The sequence below is a fragment of the Oratosquilla oratoria genome, chromosome 4 (assembly GCF_046742065.1).
Source record: "Oratosquilla oratoria isolate Oo_2021 chromosome 4, ASM4674206v1, whole genome shotgun sequence".
Lineage (NCBI taxonomy): Eukaryota > Metazoa > Arthropoda > Malacostraca > Stomatopoda > Squillidae > Oratosquilla > Oratosquilla oratoria.
Window position 1 is genome coordinate 76,126,241 of NC_134780.1, and position 17,669 is coordinate 76,143,909.

The 17,669-nt window shown below is 39.4% G+C and overlaps 1 protein-coding gene across 13 annotated transcripts in view; it reads left to right on the forward strand.

Moving 5' to 3' along the window:
- The window catches only part of fmt (phosphatase 6 regulatory subunit 1-like protein fmt), a 61,474-nt gene that overhangs the window by 22,137 nt on the left and 21,668 nt on the right, over positions 1–17,669 (forward strand). For 11 of the 13 annotated variants that reach the window (XM_076184356.1, XM_076184357.1, XM_076184358.1 and 8 more), the window contains exons 8-14: positions 2,370–2,513; positions 2,912–3,038; positions 4,308–4,460; positions 4,569–4,768; positions 6,862–6,976; positions 10,146–10,238; positions 13,847–13,939. In XM_076184356.1, the coding sequence (XP_076040471.1) occupies positions 2,370–2,513; positions 2,912–3,038; positions 4,308–4,460; positions 4,569–4,768; positions 6,862–6,976; positions 10,146–10,238; positions 13,847–13,939 (925 nt within the window). The remainder of the gene's footprint in view (positions 1–2,369; positions 2,514–2,911; positions 3,039–4,307; positions 4,461–4,568; positions 4,769–6,861; positions 6,977–10,145; positions 10,239–13,846; positions 13,940–17,669) is intronic. The other 2 variants (XM_076184359.1, XM_076184362.1) reach the window with 1 other exon arrangement.

Genomic DNA, 17,669 nt, shown 5'->3' on the forward strand with positions numbered 1-17,669 from the left:
ACATATATACCTCAGATGCTCAACAACACTATCAGAATCGTACTTACTGTTTCCGTTTTTCATTCAAGTTTCTTGTTTTCTTAGAGCCTAGAAAATATTATTTCACACCAGTATAAGGATATATGCACAGCACAGAGTATGATTTTTACACAGGAATGCATTACTTTTTGATGCCCTATACTCTCATTTCAGTGTAGAAAAGTGATCCATAATTGATAAAGTCTAAAGTTTCTACAGTGAAGTATGGCTTTGTTGCCAGAGTTGTACTCTTAATGTATTGGTCAAGCATGGCTTTGATATGCTGCTGAAGATTATGCACAGATTTAGTTATTTACTTCTTTATTTGTATCATATATGGACCATTGAGGTGCATCTGTGAAGGATGATGTGGCTTGTTCTTTCATACTTCATAAAGACCTTCCTTACTTCTCTTTATATAGAACCTCATTTTCTTCTCTTACTAGGCCTAATCCAGCTCCTCCTCTCAGCTTCCAATTATCTTGCCAGTCCCTCCCCCCCTTCCCTCAACCACCATCATTCTTAAGAGATCCATCCTATTGTTTTCCATCTCGTATATATATATACCACACAGACTACTTGTCTTTTTGCCAGACTCTTTTCATTACGAAGTCATTATCTCTTGGGCAGTTTCTTTTGCACCGGTCTTTAAATTTGTCTGCACTCTGGATGTTATTCTATGTACAGTATAGTCATTTGTGTCAATTGTAGTGGTGTGTAGTCTAAATTGTGTATGGTAATCAGAGGCATAACCTCCGAATGGCCCCATGCTCTTCTTCTATCTCTCTCTCTCTCTCTCTCTCTCTCTCTCTCTCTCTCTCTCTCTTTTTTTTTCCTTGCACTGTTATGCAATATTTGGTATATTTAATTATCAATCAGGAACCATAATATTTTCCTTTTCTTTGTCACATTCCTCTCCTTATTTACCAAGCCACCCAACTCCACATAACCCATTAGATGGAGGTTTGCCCTTTGTCATGAATTATGCCAACCTTCGTTTCATTTTCATGCCCTTGTGTTATGCCAGGTTGAATCTTATATGGTGTATGAAATATATTTAATCACCTGTGTTAGTCCCCCCTTATTGAGGGAAAAGGGGCTCTTTGTATTTGTATGTATTAGGTACCATGTTGGAATGATATAAGGAATGGTTTTGGTTGATGTATTTGAGTTCATATATATATATATTTTTGCCTTTTGTAGCAGAGTGAAATTGAATGAAATATCAATCAAGGTAATCTTGGTGTGCACAGTGGCATAGCCATTAAACACAGTTTCGTGAAGTTAAAGGAAGAGGTATGTGTGTATTGAGACATAAAAAAGTCCTCAGCCAAAGGGAGCTGTCAGTTAAGGTAAAGGTCAGAGTGCTGAGAGTAGGTTAGGTCAATGGAACAATGAGTGAGCGAAGAAGTGGATGAAGTGAGCCTAAGAGGAAGACCCAGAATGGATTGGGTGGATGGAAGGGAGCTTTAGATCCACACGGAATGTCTTGTGTAGGAAAAAGAACTGTGGGTGACCCATCATCTAGGAGAAGCCAAGATGAGAGGGAGTGGTGATAAATGGGAGTGGAAGGGATGGGGATGAAATTGGTGGGAGGGGAATTATGTAGAGACTTCGAATTTAAAAGAGATGAAATATCTGAGAAGTATTGTAGGGTTTCCTAGGATGGGTAGAGTGAGGAGGAGAGTGGGAGTGGAAAAGAAGATGACAGATAGGGCTGATGAAAGAGTATTGGGATGGATTGGACATATGGAAAGAACTAATGAAGAGAAATCAGTAAAAGAGGTTTGTAAGGCAGAGGTAGAGGGAGTAAATATGAGGGGATGACTGAGGATGAGATGGATGGATGGGGTATAGGGGGTGTTGAGCAAGAGGGGAATGTCTGTTGAGCAGGGAAGGGAGAAGGCAGGAGATAGGGATGAGTGGAAAGTAGCTGTGTATAGATGATACTGTTACGCAAGGGAGGTGCTGGGGATGGAGGGGTAGGGGGTGCTTATGTGTGACTGTCTTTTCTTTTTCAACATGTGGGGACGGAGAGGGAGGGGGTCACCAATTAAGTGAAGTGGCCTTGCATGTGGATGTACTGTGTCTCGCTACATTGCTTCTGATCCAGGGCAGTGGATGGGATACGGGGATGACCCTTCATTCATGAGGAGCTAAGATAAGAGGGAGGAAGTTGTGGAGGAGGGGAGTGGAATGGGTGGGAGTTGGTACCTGCCTTTGACTTGGCTACCTCCCGTATGAGGGGGGGAAAAAGCTCTTAGTATGTAGATAAAGTGAATTATATAGTTGGGTATAATTTTTATTTTATTATTATTTTTATGTTTTCACTTTTTTATGTATATTTTCAGTGAAGACTCTGTAAACAATCTACTAGATCTTCTATTACACGAGGAACGAAATGAATCGACAGTTAAACATGTCATTAATATTCTCTTGAACCTCTTGAATTCTAAATCCGCTCCACAAAAGCCAGGCCAACAGCAAACACAACAGTAAGCTGATACATAAAATGTCCTGTTTCATTAGTCTGGTTCTTTTAAGATATTTGCATGTTAATGATTTGAATCAATATGTTTAAAAGTTGTAATAGGGCTGGAAATTGTACTTGTGAATTGGCAAGTTTGTAGAGTTCATATTTGGCTATGATAACTGCCCACAAGGGTAACTTTTTTTACATGTGATCTCTCTTTCTCAAACTCAATACATCAAAGCACTTATACAGATGTCATAGCATATTTCACAACATTATAACCACAAGGTAGCTGCCAAGGTTAACATGCCTGAGACAACTGGGAAAATAACTGACACAACACAGAATATCCCCTCAAAAACCCTCAGTAACCAAACTGTCTTCAATCCACGTCTTGTCAGTTTTCAAAATCTTTTACAGGACTGACCATTGTGGATCATTAGAATCCAGTGATAGTGATGGCAGTGATAGGCAGTCGAGTATTGTGGCACGTACCATAGCAGATAGGCTTCCAGAACTTCATGATATTCTTCTGAATCCACCAAAGGTATGTTTAGAAATATTTAATTATATGTGTTTCTATTGAATATATGTATACCAAGGGCTTTTTCCCCCTTACAAGGGAGGTAGCTAAAGATAAAAGGCATAAATCCACTCCCACATATTTAACTCCCATTCACCACCCCTCCCTGTCTCCCTCCCTTTCATCTTGGCTCCTCCTGGATGACAGGTCATCCCTGCATCTTGCCCATCACCCTGGGTCAGAAACAATGCAGCAAGACAGCACATCCACAGGAAGGCCACTTCATTTAACGGGCGGAACTCCCTCCTCCATCCCCTCATACAGAAATATTGAAGATGGGAAGAAGTACCTTTGGGCTGCATCAAAATATCATTAACACACAACCATTCCCTAACCCCCCCTATTCCCCACCCACTCCCTTCCATGCATCACAATATCATCCAACCATTTAACATACTTTTTATAATAAACAGATTTTAGATGCAACAGACAAAACCTGGTTATCCAGATGTCTGTTTTGATTATAGAATTCCTATGTTGAAGGGATGCATGGAAGAGAGTGTGTAAGGTATGGAGGAGATTAGGGAGTGTGTGTGAATAATATTTTGATGCAGCCCAAAGGGATACCTCCCTGTCTTGTATTTTTTCTGCATGAAGGGATGGATTAAAGGAAATGGCCTTGCTATGGATGTGGTGTGCCTTGCATTGCTTCTGACCCAGGGCAATGGGCAAGGAGCAGATGTATGGATGATCCTGTGATACATGGAAGAGAATAGATAGGAGATTGGGGGGGGGGGGAGTATGTGTGAATGATATATTGATGCAGCCCAAAGAGATTTCTCCCTATCTCTTTTTTCTGTATGAGGGGATGGAGGGTGGGGGGTCGCTGATTAAATGAAATTGCCTTGCTGTGGATGTGCTGTGTCTTGCCACACTATTGTTGACCCAGAGCAGTGGGCAGGATGCAGGGATGAACTTATCATCTAGGGGGAGCCAAGATAAGAGGGAGGGAGGGGGGTGGATGGGAGTGGAGTATATGGAGATGGAGTGGATGGGAGTGGATTTTATGCCTTTGTTTTTTGGCTACCTCCCTTGTAGGGGGGAAATAACCATTGTTATATATTTATGTGTGTGTGTTGAGGCTACAGTGACTAGATTCTAGAACTGTTTGCTTGCATGTGGTAGTAAAGGTGACATATTGTTGAGACTCGGTACGAGGTTCTAAGAAAATTACTGATGACTGACCAGTGAAGGAAAAAATAATACTAATTGCTCAATATGGTTCCTTTGTAGAAAGGGCTTTTGCTGACGGCATATGGGACAGAGGTGGAGCCGTTAGGGAGTATGCGGCTACAGGTTGTGACTTTAATTGCAGCCCTTGTGGCCTCCAACGATGCCACTGTACATGATAAGTTGGCAGAACTCAACACAGTTGACCACTTACTGGTAAGCATTTGTACATTGTTCATGAAATTAAGCTTAAGCAATTCCAAAATGTCATTAGCACAGAAAGGCACACTTTTATGAAAAAAATTATTTTTGTGTTTTTTTCAGGATCTCTTCTTCAAATTCACTCTAAATAACTTTTTGCATACCCAAGTGGAGCAGGCCTTGATTGCTCTCCTCACACAAGCTCCTCCGTCAGTCCTACCAGGGGTAGAGCCTCAACACAAACTACTGGTCCTACTCTTAACTCAAAGTGGAATCATTCAACGCTTACTCAGTGCTTATGAAGAGTCTGAAAAAGAGAAAGAGTAAGGGAAATTGAAACAAAAGGCTGACCCCTAAAATTCAGGGTTCTCTGGTTTGTTATGAAGCAGATCCATGCATGTTGGTATGAGTACTTCAGCTATTATGTTTTCACTAATCCATCTTCAAGCGATAAAATGAAACTCCATTAATAGGGGAAAAAAAATTAACAAGAAGTGATAATGTTCTGTTAGTCTTTTGACAGTACAAGGGGGAGTGGCCAGGCTAGGAGTATATTTTGACGTAGAAAACTACAAAAAAAGGGAATTTGAGTCTAGTCACTCCACCTCATGACACACATGGAACACATTGGCGGCATTCTTATCTCCAGTATGAGAAAAGAAGAGATGGAGTTGTACATACATATACCAACAGCTTTTTCCCCTTACAAGGGAGGTAGCCAAAGTCAAAGGCATAAATCCACTCCCACCCACTTCACCCCTATATACTCCACTCCATTCACCACCCCCCCTCCCTCCCTCCCTCCCTCTTTTCTTGGCTCTAGAATGACGGGTCATCCCTGCATCTCACCCATTGCCCTGGGTCACAAGCAAAGTAGCAAGACACAGCACATCCACAGCAAGGCTGCTTTATTAGCAACCCCCCCCATCTCCATCTCTTCATTCAGAAAATGGGAAGAAATCCCATTGAGCTGCATCAAAATATCATTCACACATACTCCCTCCCCCGTCCTACACCCTTTCCTTTCCATGCATCACAGCATCATCTCTACTCCCCTTCCCACCACATTCCCTTCCAATTTGCTGTCATCCTCTCCCCTTGTATATCTCATCACCTTTTACCCACATTTATCTCCACCTTCCTTCTTTTGCACACCTTCCCAAACTCTGTCACTAACTTCCTTAATGCTCTGATCCTGCTACAAGCACAATGTTGTCAGCAGATAACAACTGGCTTATCTCCCATTTTTCTCCATTTTCTTTAACCATTTCCAATCCCCAGCCTATTACCCTTGTGTTTACCTCTCACACTACCCTATCCAAGTATAAATTGAACAGCCAAGCCAACATGACACATTACTGATGAAGTTCCACTTCACCTCTTACTACTCTCCATTTCTAATTCTAACACTGGCTCTACTACTCTCATAAAAACTCTTGGCTGCTCATAACAGCTTTCCTCCTATCCCATATATCTGCAAAACCTCCCACAGTGTCTTCCTGTCTCCCCTGTCATAAGCCTTTTCCAAATCCATAAAGGCCCAAAAAACATTCAAACTTTTTTCCAAAGCTTTCTCACATATGTATCTTACCTTAAAAATCTGATCCACACAACCTTTACCTGTCCTGAACCCACACTGTTCCTCACCAATTACTCCCTCTGTTCCTCTCCTAATCCTCTCAATCAAAACCCTTCCCAACTACACTCAACAAACTGATCCCTCTGAAACTACTACACTCACACTTGTCCCCTTTTCCCTTGTAAAGCAGAACTATATAGGCACTCCTCCCGTCCTCTGGCACTCAACCCTCTTTTAAACAAACTTTAAATAACCTCACCATCACTATGTGTGTGTGTGTGTATGTATATATATATATATATATATATATATATATATATATATATATTTATATATGTGGTGTGTGAATGGAAGTGGAAAATGTGGGGGTGAAATGGGTGTGAGTGGTTTTATGCCTTTGACTTTGGCTACCTGCCTTGTAAGGGAGAAAAAGCTCTTGGTGTGTGTGTGTTTGTGTATACATATACATATATATATATATATATATATATATATATATATATATATATAAAACTTTATATTTTATAATGTGAGTATTGTGATGCATCACCATACATCAGGCAGGTAATGTGCATGTGAATATTTGACTCATATTGAAGAGGTTCATGCAAGGTAGGAATCCAGATGACAAGAATTTTTGGGGTCAGCCATTATATCTGAAGTTGTTATACAGTTTGTTCTGCATGAATGCTTTTGGTGTTATGAAATGTGTGTCGAATTACTTAATAGAATGTTAAAAGTATTTGAATAATATTTTTGTTAATAACACATTATTATAGCACCTATTGAAGGAAGGTGCTGATGTGTATTAACGGAGTTATTCTCTGACCTGAACAGTAGTAAAGGTCATAACCTAAGGGGCTACATGGGACACTTGAGGAATATTGCCAACACTATTGTACATGAAGCAGAATTTGGGAGAAATGAAGAAAAAATCAAAGAATTAATTCAGGTGAGTAAAAAGTAACTTAATAAAAGTTATATTTGCTATTAATTGATTGTTCAATTAATTGTTAAATGCAGTTTAAGATTTTGTTTATTTTTAATGGATTGTTATTGTTATAATTGTTTTCTTTTTAATGTACTTATTGTGAGGGTGGGTGTTCATTTTTAACATAGCCACCCTCTTTTCTTTATTTGTACAGTCAGACCTTGCCCATCTTGAGTGTTACACTCCTTAGCCTGTCGTCCGGGATGAAATACGTGTTGGGCGAATAACAGGTCCTTGGTAAAAAATAGGTTTAAGTTCCCACGCCCCTTCCAGACACTGGTGCACAAAACAACCTGGCAGGCTATTCAAATTGTGCTATCATGAATCATAGTTGGGTTTAGCAAATGCTATGATATTTTACCTATTCATGTAAGCATGAAATTTTGTGCACAGTGAAGTCGTATTGGGCAAGGTCTGATTGTACTTTTTTATTTAATTTTATATGTATTTAAATATAGATGGGAGGAAATAGAAGGAAGAATAGTGAGTGGTGGGATGAGAAAGCAAAAAAGGGTGTAGAAGAGAAGAAGCAGGCTTTCATAGATTGGTTACAATTTAGGATGAGGGAATCATATGAGAGGTACAAAGTAAAGAGAAGAGAAGTAAAGGGTAAGATAAAGGAGGCAAAGAGGAGAGCAGATATGAAATGGGGCAAGAGTGTGACAGAAAATTATAAAAGTAATAACAAATGTTTTGGAAGGAAGTTAAGAGAGGAAGAGGAGGCGAACCAAGTAGAGAAGAAAAGGTAAAAGGTGCATATGGAGAGATGATAATGGAAGAGAAGGCAGTAAGAGGAAGATGGACAGAGTATTTTTGGGAGTTGCTAAATGTAAAGGAGGGTAGGGAGGGAAAGGTAGTTGCAGTGGGAAGTGCTAAGAAAATGACAGTGATGAGTGAGGAGAATGGAGGAGAAATAAGGAAAGATGAAGTGAAGGCAGTTGTTAAGATGATGAGAGCAGGCAAGGCACCTGGGTTGGATGGATTTCATGCAGAATGTCTGAAGAAAGGAGGTACAGTGATGGTGGACTGGCTGGTGAGGTTATTTAATGTTTGCTGGAGAGAGGGTAGAATGCCAGAGGACTGGAGGCATGGCTGTATAGTTCCACTTTACAAGGGGGAAAGGAGACAAGTGTGAGTGTAGTAGTTTCAGAGGGATCAGCTTGTTAAGTGTAGTTGGGAAGACTTACGGGAGGATCTTGATTGAGCAGATTAGGAGAGGAATAGAGGAAGTAATTGGTGAGGAACAATGTGGGTTTAGGACAGGTAGGGATTGTGTAGTTAAGATTTTTGTGGTAAGACAAATATGTGAGAAAGCTATTGCAAAAGGTAAGGATGTTTTTTGGGCCTTTATGGATTTGGAAAAGGCTTATGACAGGGTAGACAGGAAGACAGTGGCAGGTATTGCAGATATACGGGATAGGAGGAAAGCTGTTGAGAGCAGTCAAGAGTTTTTATGAGAGTAGTGGAGCTTGTGTTGGGATTAGAAATGGAGAGAGTGAGTGGTTTGAGGTAAAGGTGAGACTTCATCAAGGATGTGTTATGTCGCCTTGGCTGTTCAATTTGTACAAGGATGGGGTGGTGCGAGAGGTAAATATAGGGGTGGTGGGTCAGGGATTAGAGATAGTTGGGGAGAATGGAGAAAAGTGTGAGATAGGTCAGTTGTTGTTTGCTGACGTCACTGTGCTTGTGGCAGGATCAGAGGAGGGATTGGGGAAATTAGTGACAGAGTTTGAAAAGGTGTGCGAAAGAAGGAAGTGGAAGATAAATGTGAGTAAAAGTAAGCTGATAAGATGTACAAGGGGAGAGGGTGACAGCAGACTGGAAGTGAGTATTAAGGGAGAGAGACTGGAGGAAGTGGATAGTTTTAGATACTTGGGTGCGAATGTGGCGGGAAAGGGAGGAGTGGGGGTGGAGGTAGAATGTAGATTGAGAGAAGCGAGTAAATGCTTTGGGGGACTGGAAAGTGTAATGAGAAGTAGACATTTGGGAGTGGATGTTAAGAGGAGATTGTATGAAGGAGGGATTGTGCTGACAGTACTGTATGGAGCAGAAACATGGAACATAAGAGAGGAAGAGAGGAGGAATTTGAATGTGTTTGAGATGTGGTGCCTGAGAAGTATGATGGGGGTTACTAGGCTGGATATAGTGAGAAATGAGGGGGTGAAGAGAGGAACGGGTGGAAGGGGAGTTGGGAGGTGGGATTGATGAAAGAGTATTGGGATGGTTTTGACACATGGAAAGAATGAGTGAAGCAAGAATAGGAGAGGTGTGGGGAGTGAACATGAGGGGCTGACCTAGGATGAGATGGGTGGATGGGGTAAAAGGGGCATTGGAAAAGAGGTGAATGTCTGTTGAGATTGGACAGGAGAGGACAGAAGATAGAGGTGAATGGAGAATGGTTGTGTATGGATGATGCTATGATGCATGAGGGGAAGTGGATGAGGGATGGGGGGTGAGGGAGTATGTATGAGAAATAAATTGACACCATCCGAAGGGATTTCTCCCCATCTTCCACTTTTTTGCATGAGGGGATGGAGAGTGGGGGGTCGCCGATTTAATGAAGCAGCCTTGCTGTGGATGTGCTGTCTTGCGACACTGCTTCTGACCCAGGGCAGTGGACAAGATGCAGGGATGACCCGTCATCCAGGAGGTGCCAAGATAAGAAGGAGGGAAGAGGGTGGAGGGGAGTGGAGTATGTAGAAGATTGAATAGGTTGCTGCTTTCCTTCTGCCCTAGGCAGTGGAGAGGGGTCAGGGAGCTAAGAGATTTGATAAAAAAGGGGAAACTAATGGGTGTGGGATGGGTGGATTGGTATGCGTTGGCTGACTATGTCAGAAGAAGCCTTTTGGTTTATAGGTAGATAGATTACAAAATATACAAACAGAATTAACCTGCTGATAGCACATATCTAAGTCCTCAGCCAAAAAAAAAAACAAGCAATAAACAAATCCACCTTGAACATTCATTCATTCATACATACATACATACATACATACCAAAAGGCCTTGTCCTATTTATAATGGGGTTAACTGAATCAACACTCCCAGCTAATGGATGCTAAGATGTAAGAGTGATTATGGTATAAATAATTATATATGTATTGACCAGTTGTTTTCTCTTTTCTTTGTAGGGACTTCCTGGGGACTTCAGTAGTCAGTGGGATGATTTTGTATCTAATTCTCTAGCTGAAGTTAACCGTAAAAATGAAATCACACCAGTACCAGTAAGTTGGTAGTATTGTATACTGTCATTAGTTTAGTTTAGTGTTGTTTCAGTCTAAGACATTGGTGTTTCTATAATTTATTTAGATATTATGGTTGTAAGTCACTGCTTTGTCATAAGTAACTCCAAGTAGGCACATTTTATATTCTCATGCATGTAGTTTTGGCATTATTATTAATATTATATATATATATATATATATATTTTTTTTAGAGTTTAATTTTCATTTACTTGTGTATTTATTATTATTATTTTCTTGTTTGCTTAGAATATTTTTCTTTCAAGTCTGTGATAAATTTGGAAGAGAATTATTGTTAGATCCCAATTTGTATTAACACAGTGACATTTGCTTAATGGTTTATTAACCAGTTCACTGTAGTTCTACAGTGCCATTAACAGTAGTTATAATTTGTCGTGATATTCTTATATAAGGTTTGTTGGAGTTAAAGTTTACATTTGATGCACAGCATGGTTTAAGGATATAAGCACTCTTTAACTGCAGCATTCATTACAGACTATTTTTATAACATACAGATAAATTTTGAACTAATGGATTTTATGAGTCATTAGTAAGGGTTTAATGTATGTTACAAGAGGAGAGTACCCAATGACTAGAAGAAAGCCTCCATAGTACCAGTTGGTAAGGGTAATAATTGCAAGTTCATATTAATAGCCTGAGATCCTTCTAAGCCTTCCAGGTAAGATTTATGGCAGATGCATTATACTACAAAGGATTATAGAAGAAACAGAGGAGGTGTTAGGAAAGGAGTAGTTTTCATGAAGGAAAAAGTTTAGATCAGATCAGGTAATTCACTGGGAAAAAGCTCATTGAGAAAACGTGAAAAAGGGAAGTAGTTATACCTGCGTTTTGTAGGCTTGAAGAAGGCATATGATTAAGTAGATAGGAAGGGAGTATAGCAGTGATGGATATGTCTCCCAGATTATCACAGAATTAGCATGAGCTAAGAGCCACTTTTGATATTTCAATGTAAGCCCCTTTTAACATGTACATTGCTGGCATGTTGGCAATCACTGCTAGAATATCATGGATGCACATTTTACTTGTCCAAAGTATCTGTGCTTAAAACAGATTTTATTAGTTTAATAATCCTTCTACCACATGTATGTGTGCGTGCACACACACACACACACACTCATGCTCTCTTCCCATGAAATACAACTAGGTAAATACACACACACACACACACACACACACACACACACAACTCGATTGTGCAATGGTAGAGTTCCCGGTGGCCACTACAGTGATCCGGGTTCAAATCCTGCTCAGGGTTATTTCAATATCATTGCACTGCGAGTCATTACTCCAACTCTCGTGGGCAGGTAGTTAGGGTGTGTGTGTAAGGTCACAGCATTATCCATAGATTGGTCATATATGAGCTCTGAGCTCTCTTCCAGGAGGGAAATAGCTGTTAATTACAAGTCCAACATGTGATCCAAGACCAAGACCATGGTGAATCACACACACTCAATCAAAAATTTTCTGTACAGATGCACAATCTCTTAGAATAGCCTAATAGAATACATATTGTAATCTAAAACCATAAACAATTAGAATTAGGTAGAGAAAAGTAAACAGGATCCTACAAGTATATCTTCACTGATGTGCACTACAATAAGGTGAATACAGTTACATACATACACCAAAGGCTTTTTCCCCTTATAGGGGAGGTAGCCAAAAAACTATGGCATAAAAACCACTCCCACCCATTCCATCCCTAACATATTCCACTCCCCTCCACTCTCTTCCCTCCCTCTTATCTTGTTATACAGTTAGGTTAGATAAATACAGTTAGGTTAGATAAATATGTGGTCATGTACACTTGTCCATGCACACACACACATACACATGACTTGCTGGTGTAATAGCTAGTGTCTTGACTTCTCATGCAGGAAGTCCCAGTTTGGGTCCTGTACCCAGCTTAAAAGTTTCACTAACACCAAAAGTCATTACCGTACCCCTTGAGATGGTGTGTGGATGTGTGAGTGGATGTATATTCCCTGTAGATTGGTCATTATATAAGCTCTGAACTCTTGCCCAGAGCCTAATAGCTGTTGCTCGTGACTTCAGCACAGTTGAAGACCATGGCGAATCTCACGCACACATACACTCAAACACTCATTAATCTTTGTTTTATTTCTTAATTAATATATTATTATTTATATTACTATTGTTTTTATTTTATCCGTAGTGGATATCCCTATTTGAAGCTCATTAACACAGGCATATTTATTCAGTCAGCTAAGTACTGTGGGGTGGTTGGGAAATTTTCTTGGCCCTTGTCAAAAGAAGAAACTCAAACATAAGGATAAAACTTTTCTTACCTCTCCTTCCCTGACCCTCATCCTCATTTTATTTCATGTCCTCTTCCGCCCACCATCGTTTTCCCATGAACATACCACTTCATGGATCTGTTCATCTTGGTTGTTATTAGATATTTAAGATGACCATAAAAGAAAGCAGACAGGAATGTGGAGGAATTGTAGCGAGGCATAGTTGAAAGTGTGAAGTCTAAGCTGTTGTATGGAAGATGGTTGTGTATTTTAGGATCAGCTTTGCAGAAGGTAATGATGACCACAATAGGCTGTGTGATTAAAGTAAAGGTATTGAACAATAGAGTAAATGAAAAGGTATACTTAGAGAAGAAATTAGAGAAAATAAACAGGAGACTGATGAGGTAGTGTGGGTACACGAAGGGAATGGAAGGGATTAGACTAATAAAAAACATGAAGCAAGTATGGAAAGGAGAAAAGGAAGTCCTTGGAGTGGAAGAATTGTTGGAAAAGAAATTAAATAATCATGGAAGAAGGAGATACAGTGTTCCATGACTGGAACCATTGAATGAGATGTATTTATAAGAGGAAGGAGGGAGATGTGGATGAAGAGAAAGGGAGGGAACGAGGGAGGAAGCAGAATGGAAGTTGCAAAGGAGAAGTATAGAGGGGAACTATGCAAGAAAAGTTTTATCCATACATCTTTTCCTTTTAAGAAGAGTACTTGTGTTCTCCTCCTTTATGAGTTTGACCATTGGAGGTGAATAACCTCTGTATGTGGTTGAGTTGGCAACCATCTATATAGGGAGATCCACATGGATGAAGAAAAAATGTGTGCATGTTTACCTAATTGTAATTATAATTATATATATTTATTTATACTGGGTTAAGAGACTTCATTGCTGTGTGTTGTATTTTTCAAGCTTGATGGTGCATTGCTCTTTGGATGTCACCATAAGGATTCCTGCAGACTGGAATTCTTTTTCATTTCTTGCACCTGATTTGGAAGTTAAGACATTTTGCAAAAATCAGGAAGAGCATGTTACAGAAAGTGAATTAGGGTGTACATGTTATAAGTATGACTTTTGATTTCATTTAGAAAATTAATATATTTCTGTTAGTAACAGATAATGGTGTAATTACGTGAAATTGAAAACTTGAGCAGTATGGAAGTTAGTATTAAACTTGATTTTCAACCTCTCGTTAATATTTTTGCAAATGGCTTAATTTCTTAACGTGTGTGCTTAAGTTGCTCCCATTGTGTTGGCTTGTGTCGAGTATGTGCATGTGTGTGATTACTTGTGTCCACGGCAGGAGGCAGGTTTGCTTCGGGTCGATTCGGAGGATGACTCGGATGATGACTCACACTATAGACTTCAAACCTTTGATCATGCCAATGCCAAGCAGGTCAGCAGTAACATTAACCTTCTACCTTCCACTATGTCATGTGCTTGAGTTTGCACCCTTCGGTGAGGGATGCAGCACCTATGGTTATGCCCTACTCAAACAGGTGGCCACATGCTCTTCATGTTTCTTACCCAGTTTCTCTCTCTGTATGCTGCCCTACATTACTGATGGATGCCCCTTTTTTATATTAATGGCAAAGGAAACTGGGCTTGATTTAGAAGGGTTTATACGAGGGACTGGTAAATTTCGAGGTTTCATTACATGACGTGCAGTCCTGAAATTTTTGTTTAGTTTGTTAGTGAAGAAGCAAATACTTGTGTGAAGTGACTTTTTGTTTTGCTAGACCTGTAGTTATGCTTTAATGGCTTTTTTAAATTGTATGAATGGAGTATTGTTTAGACATACTTCTAAGAAAACCCTAAAAGTAGTCAAGCCCAGAGTTACATTGCAAACTTCAGTTCTTCAGTCATACCATCAGCATTGCTCCTCTTTTTGGTTTGCTGTCATGCTACCTCAAAGCTTTTCCTACCTGGGAAGGGTCTTTGCATTGAGCTGATAACCTTGCCTGTACTACCCGCCCAGCTCCCCTTCTTTGCCATATCCTACTGCTTGCACTGTAGCAGTGGTGTAGTGCTTGGGGGATCCAATTTTAATATTAATATGAGGATTGTAGCCAAACTATGCACATGTAATCATCCAATACTTGCTTAGATTGTGAAAATATTTCATGAAATGACATTACATTGATAGCAAGCCACAGGAGTATAAGTATGCTACAAGTTTTAGAAACATCTTGGTGTAGAGATTAAGACTATGGTTTTATGAGTTATGCTGATGATTGTTAGCACCTTTACTTACTTGTTTCCCTCCAGTATTGTCTTTCAGGGATCTTCACTGTTTTTTTCTTGACCTTTTCTACCACCGTAGAATGATGGCAGGCTTCTTAAACCCCATGGAAGTCTGGATCCCATATTTATATATGTTAAATCAAATACTTGAGTTTGCATTTTCCATATGATATTTCCAACTTTAGTTAAAAGTTGTTAACAGGTAATATGATTTATGTGAGGAGCTAGAGTATTGCAGAATCTGCAGGAGCATTCTGACCTTTTTCAAATATGATTTAAATAAAAAAATAATGAAAAGGAAGGAAGATGATGAGAATGAAATGACTAGAATTGCCTTCAGAAAGAATCAATTTAGAAATTATGGAATTTATACAGATTATATAATTCGTGTGTGGAGCTAGATTATTACAAAATCTGCCGGAGCATGCTGACCATTATTTCATGTATGAGCTAAATGAAAAATATGAAAAGGAGGAAAGCTAATGGAAATGAAATGACTAGAATTACCTTCAGAAAGAATGTCAAAAAAAAGACAAGATATTTTTAGATAGCTATCCATGAGCCAGCTGATTCATTCACTGAATGTATTAAGATAAGAAAGATTACAGTAAAGCAAACAAAAGGACAGTTGATAAGAGCCATGTATATCTGCCAGCAAGGTTGAAGAGATACTAGGTTGGTAGAACTATTTTTCAAAATGATCATTGACATTTGATCCCATGTATCTTTATAGTTTCATTACACACTGTAACTAGGTAGAACACAGAGGTTGTTAAAAGCAACTGAATGTCCGTGACATTTTTGTAATACTTGTTTGTAAATCAAGTTATAGGTTGAGCCATTTAGTCATGGGAAAAAGCTGAGGGTACCTGCATTTAGTGACCCCAAAAATAGAACATAAAAGAGTCATCTTTTTGCCATCTTCAGATTTTATCAGTGCCCTCACATCCACCTAGAGGTGCAACTCCAGAGACCTGACACTGGCCCCAGCCCAATATATATATAAACTTTTTATCCCACAGTCGGAAAAAGGAGACACTAACGTCGAACGTTCTGTATATTTCGATCACCAACTGTGACCCTCTTCAGCAGAATGAATACATAGGGGAAGGCATATACATATATACAAAAAATGTGAGGTGGGAAAAGGAACAAGCTCAGGTTACGTGACCGACACTCCGCGGGTTATGTGGGATTTTGTGACATTGGAGTAAATGAGGTAGCACTTGGTTGACTGCTGAGGTAGTAATGCAGTCAGGTGACCACTGACCAATTGATATGTTGAAATTAGGGAAATATTTTATCAGGGAAGACTCGATTATTTTCCTTCTGAAGCTACATTTTGATTTATAAATTATTTCAGCAGCATCCCAATGCATGCGGTAATTTTATTTGCAATGTGCTGAAATACCGCGGAACTTTCTTGACCATATTTTACAGAATTCTTATGGTCAAGAAAGTTCCGCGGTATTTCAGCACATTGCAAATAAAGATCACCGCATGCATATGGATGATGCTGAAATAATTTATAAATCAAAATGTAGCTTCAGAAGGAAAATAATCGAGTCTTCACTGATAAAATATTTCCCTAATTTCAACATATCAAATGGTCAGTGGTCACCTGACTTCATTACTACCTCAGCAGTCAACCAAGTGCTACCTCATTTACTCCAAGGTCACAAAATCCCACGCGACCTGCAGAGCGTTGGTCACGTAACCTGAGCTTGTTCCTTTTCCCACCTCACATTTTTTGTATATATGTATATGCCTTCCACTATGTATTCATTCTGCTGAAGAGGGTCACAGTTGGTGATCGAAATATACAGAACGTTCGACGTTAGTGTCTCCTTTTTCCGACTGTGGGATAAAAAGTTTATTTTACTAATGTGCCACGACATTACTTTATTGTGAATATATATATATATATATATATATATGTATGTATGTATATATATGTATATATGTATGTATATATATATATATATATGTATATATGTATGTATATATATATATATATGTATATATGTATGTATATATATATGTATATATGTATGTATGTATGTATATATATATATATGTATATATGTATGTATGTATATACAGTGGCCGCGAAAAGTTTGGGCGCAAAATTATAGGCGCCCCAACTTTCCCCTAAACTCAAAACATGCGATAAATACAACTTTCCACCCAAACTTTTCGCTATTTTTCAATGCTAGCTTTTGTACCTGTATTTAGCTGAGACAGTACACACTATTTGGCAACTCTGTTTAGGCGCACTCAATGTCACATGGAGTCAGTTTCTAAACATCTCTCACGGAGAGTAGTCTTTTTTTTGCGGTGGTCTCTGTTTTTGTGCCTTGAGATCTCCGTAATGGAAAGTGGTAAAGAGCTGGAAAGAGACAGTTGTTACAATCATAACCCTCTATAAGGAGGGTTATAAGTGTAAAGATATTGCTACTCATGTGGGAATTGGAGTGCGTCAAGTGCAAAAGTGGACCAAGAAATTTCGAGACGAAGGAAGTGACATCATTCCTACTCCAAAGCATCGCTCTGGTCGGCCAAGGAAGATATCAAATCGTACTTCTACGGTTCTAACTGCCTCCTAATAACCGTAGGAGGCAGTTAGAACTGTAGAAGTACGATTTGATATCTTCCTTGGCCGACCAGAGCGATGCTTTGGAGTATGAAGGATGTCACTTCCTTCGTCTCGAAATTTCTTGGTCCACTTTTGTACTTGACGCACTCCAATTCCCACAAGAGTAGCAATATCTTTACGCTTATAACCCTCCTTATAGAGGGTTATGATTGTAACAACTGTGTCTCTTTCCAGCTCTTTACCACTTCCCTTTGGGGGGATCGGGGGGCACAAAAACAGAGACCAC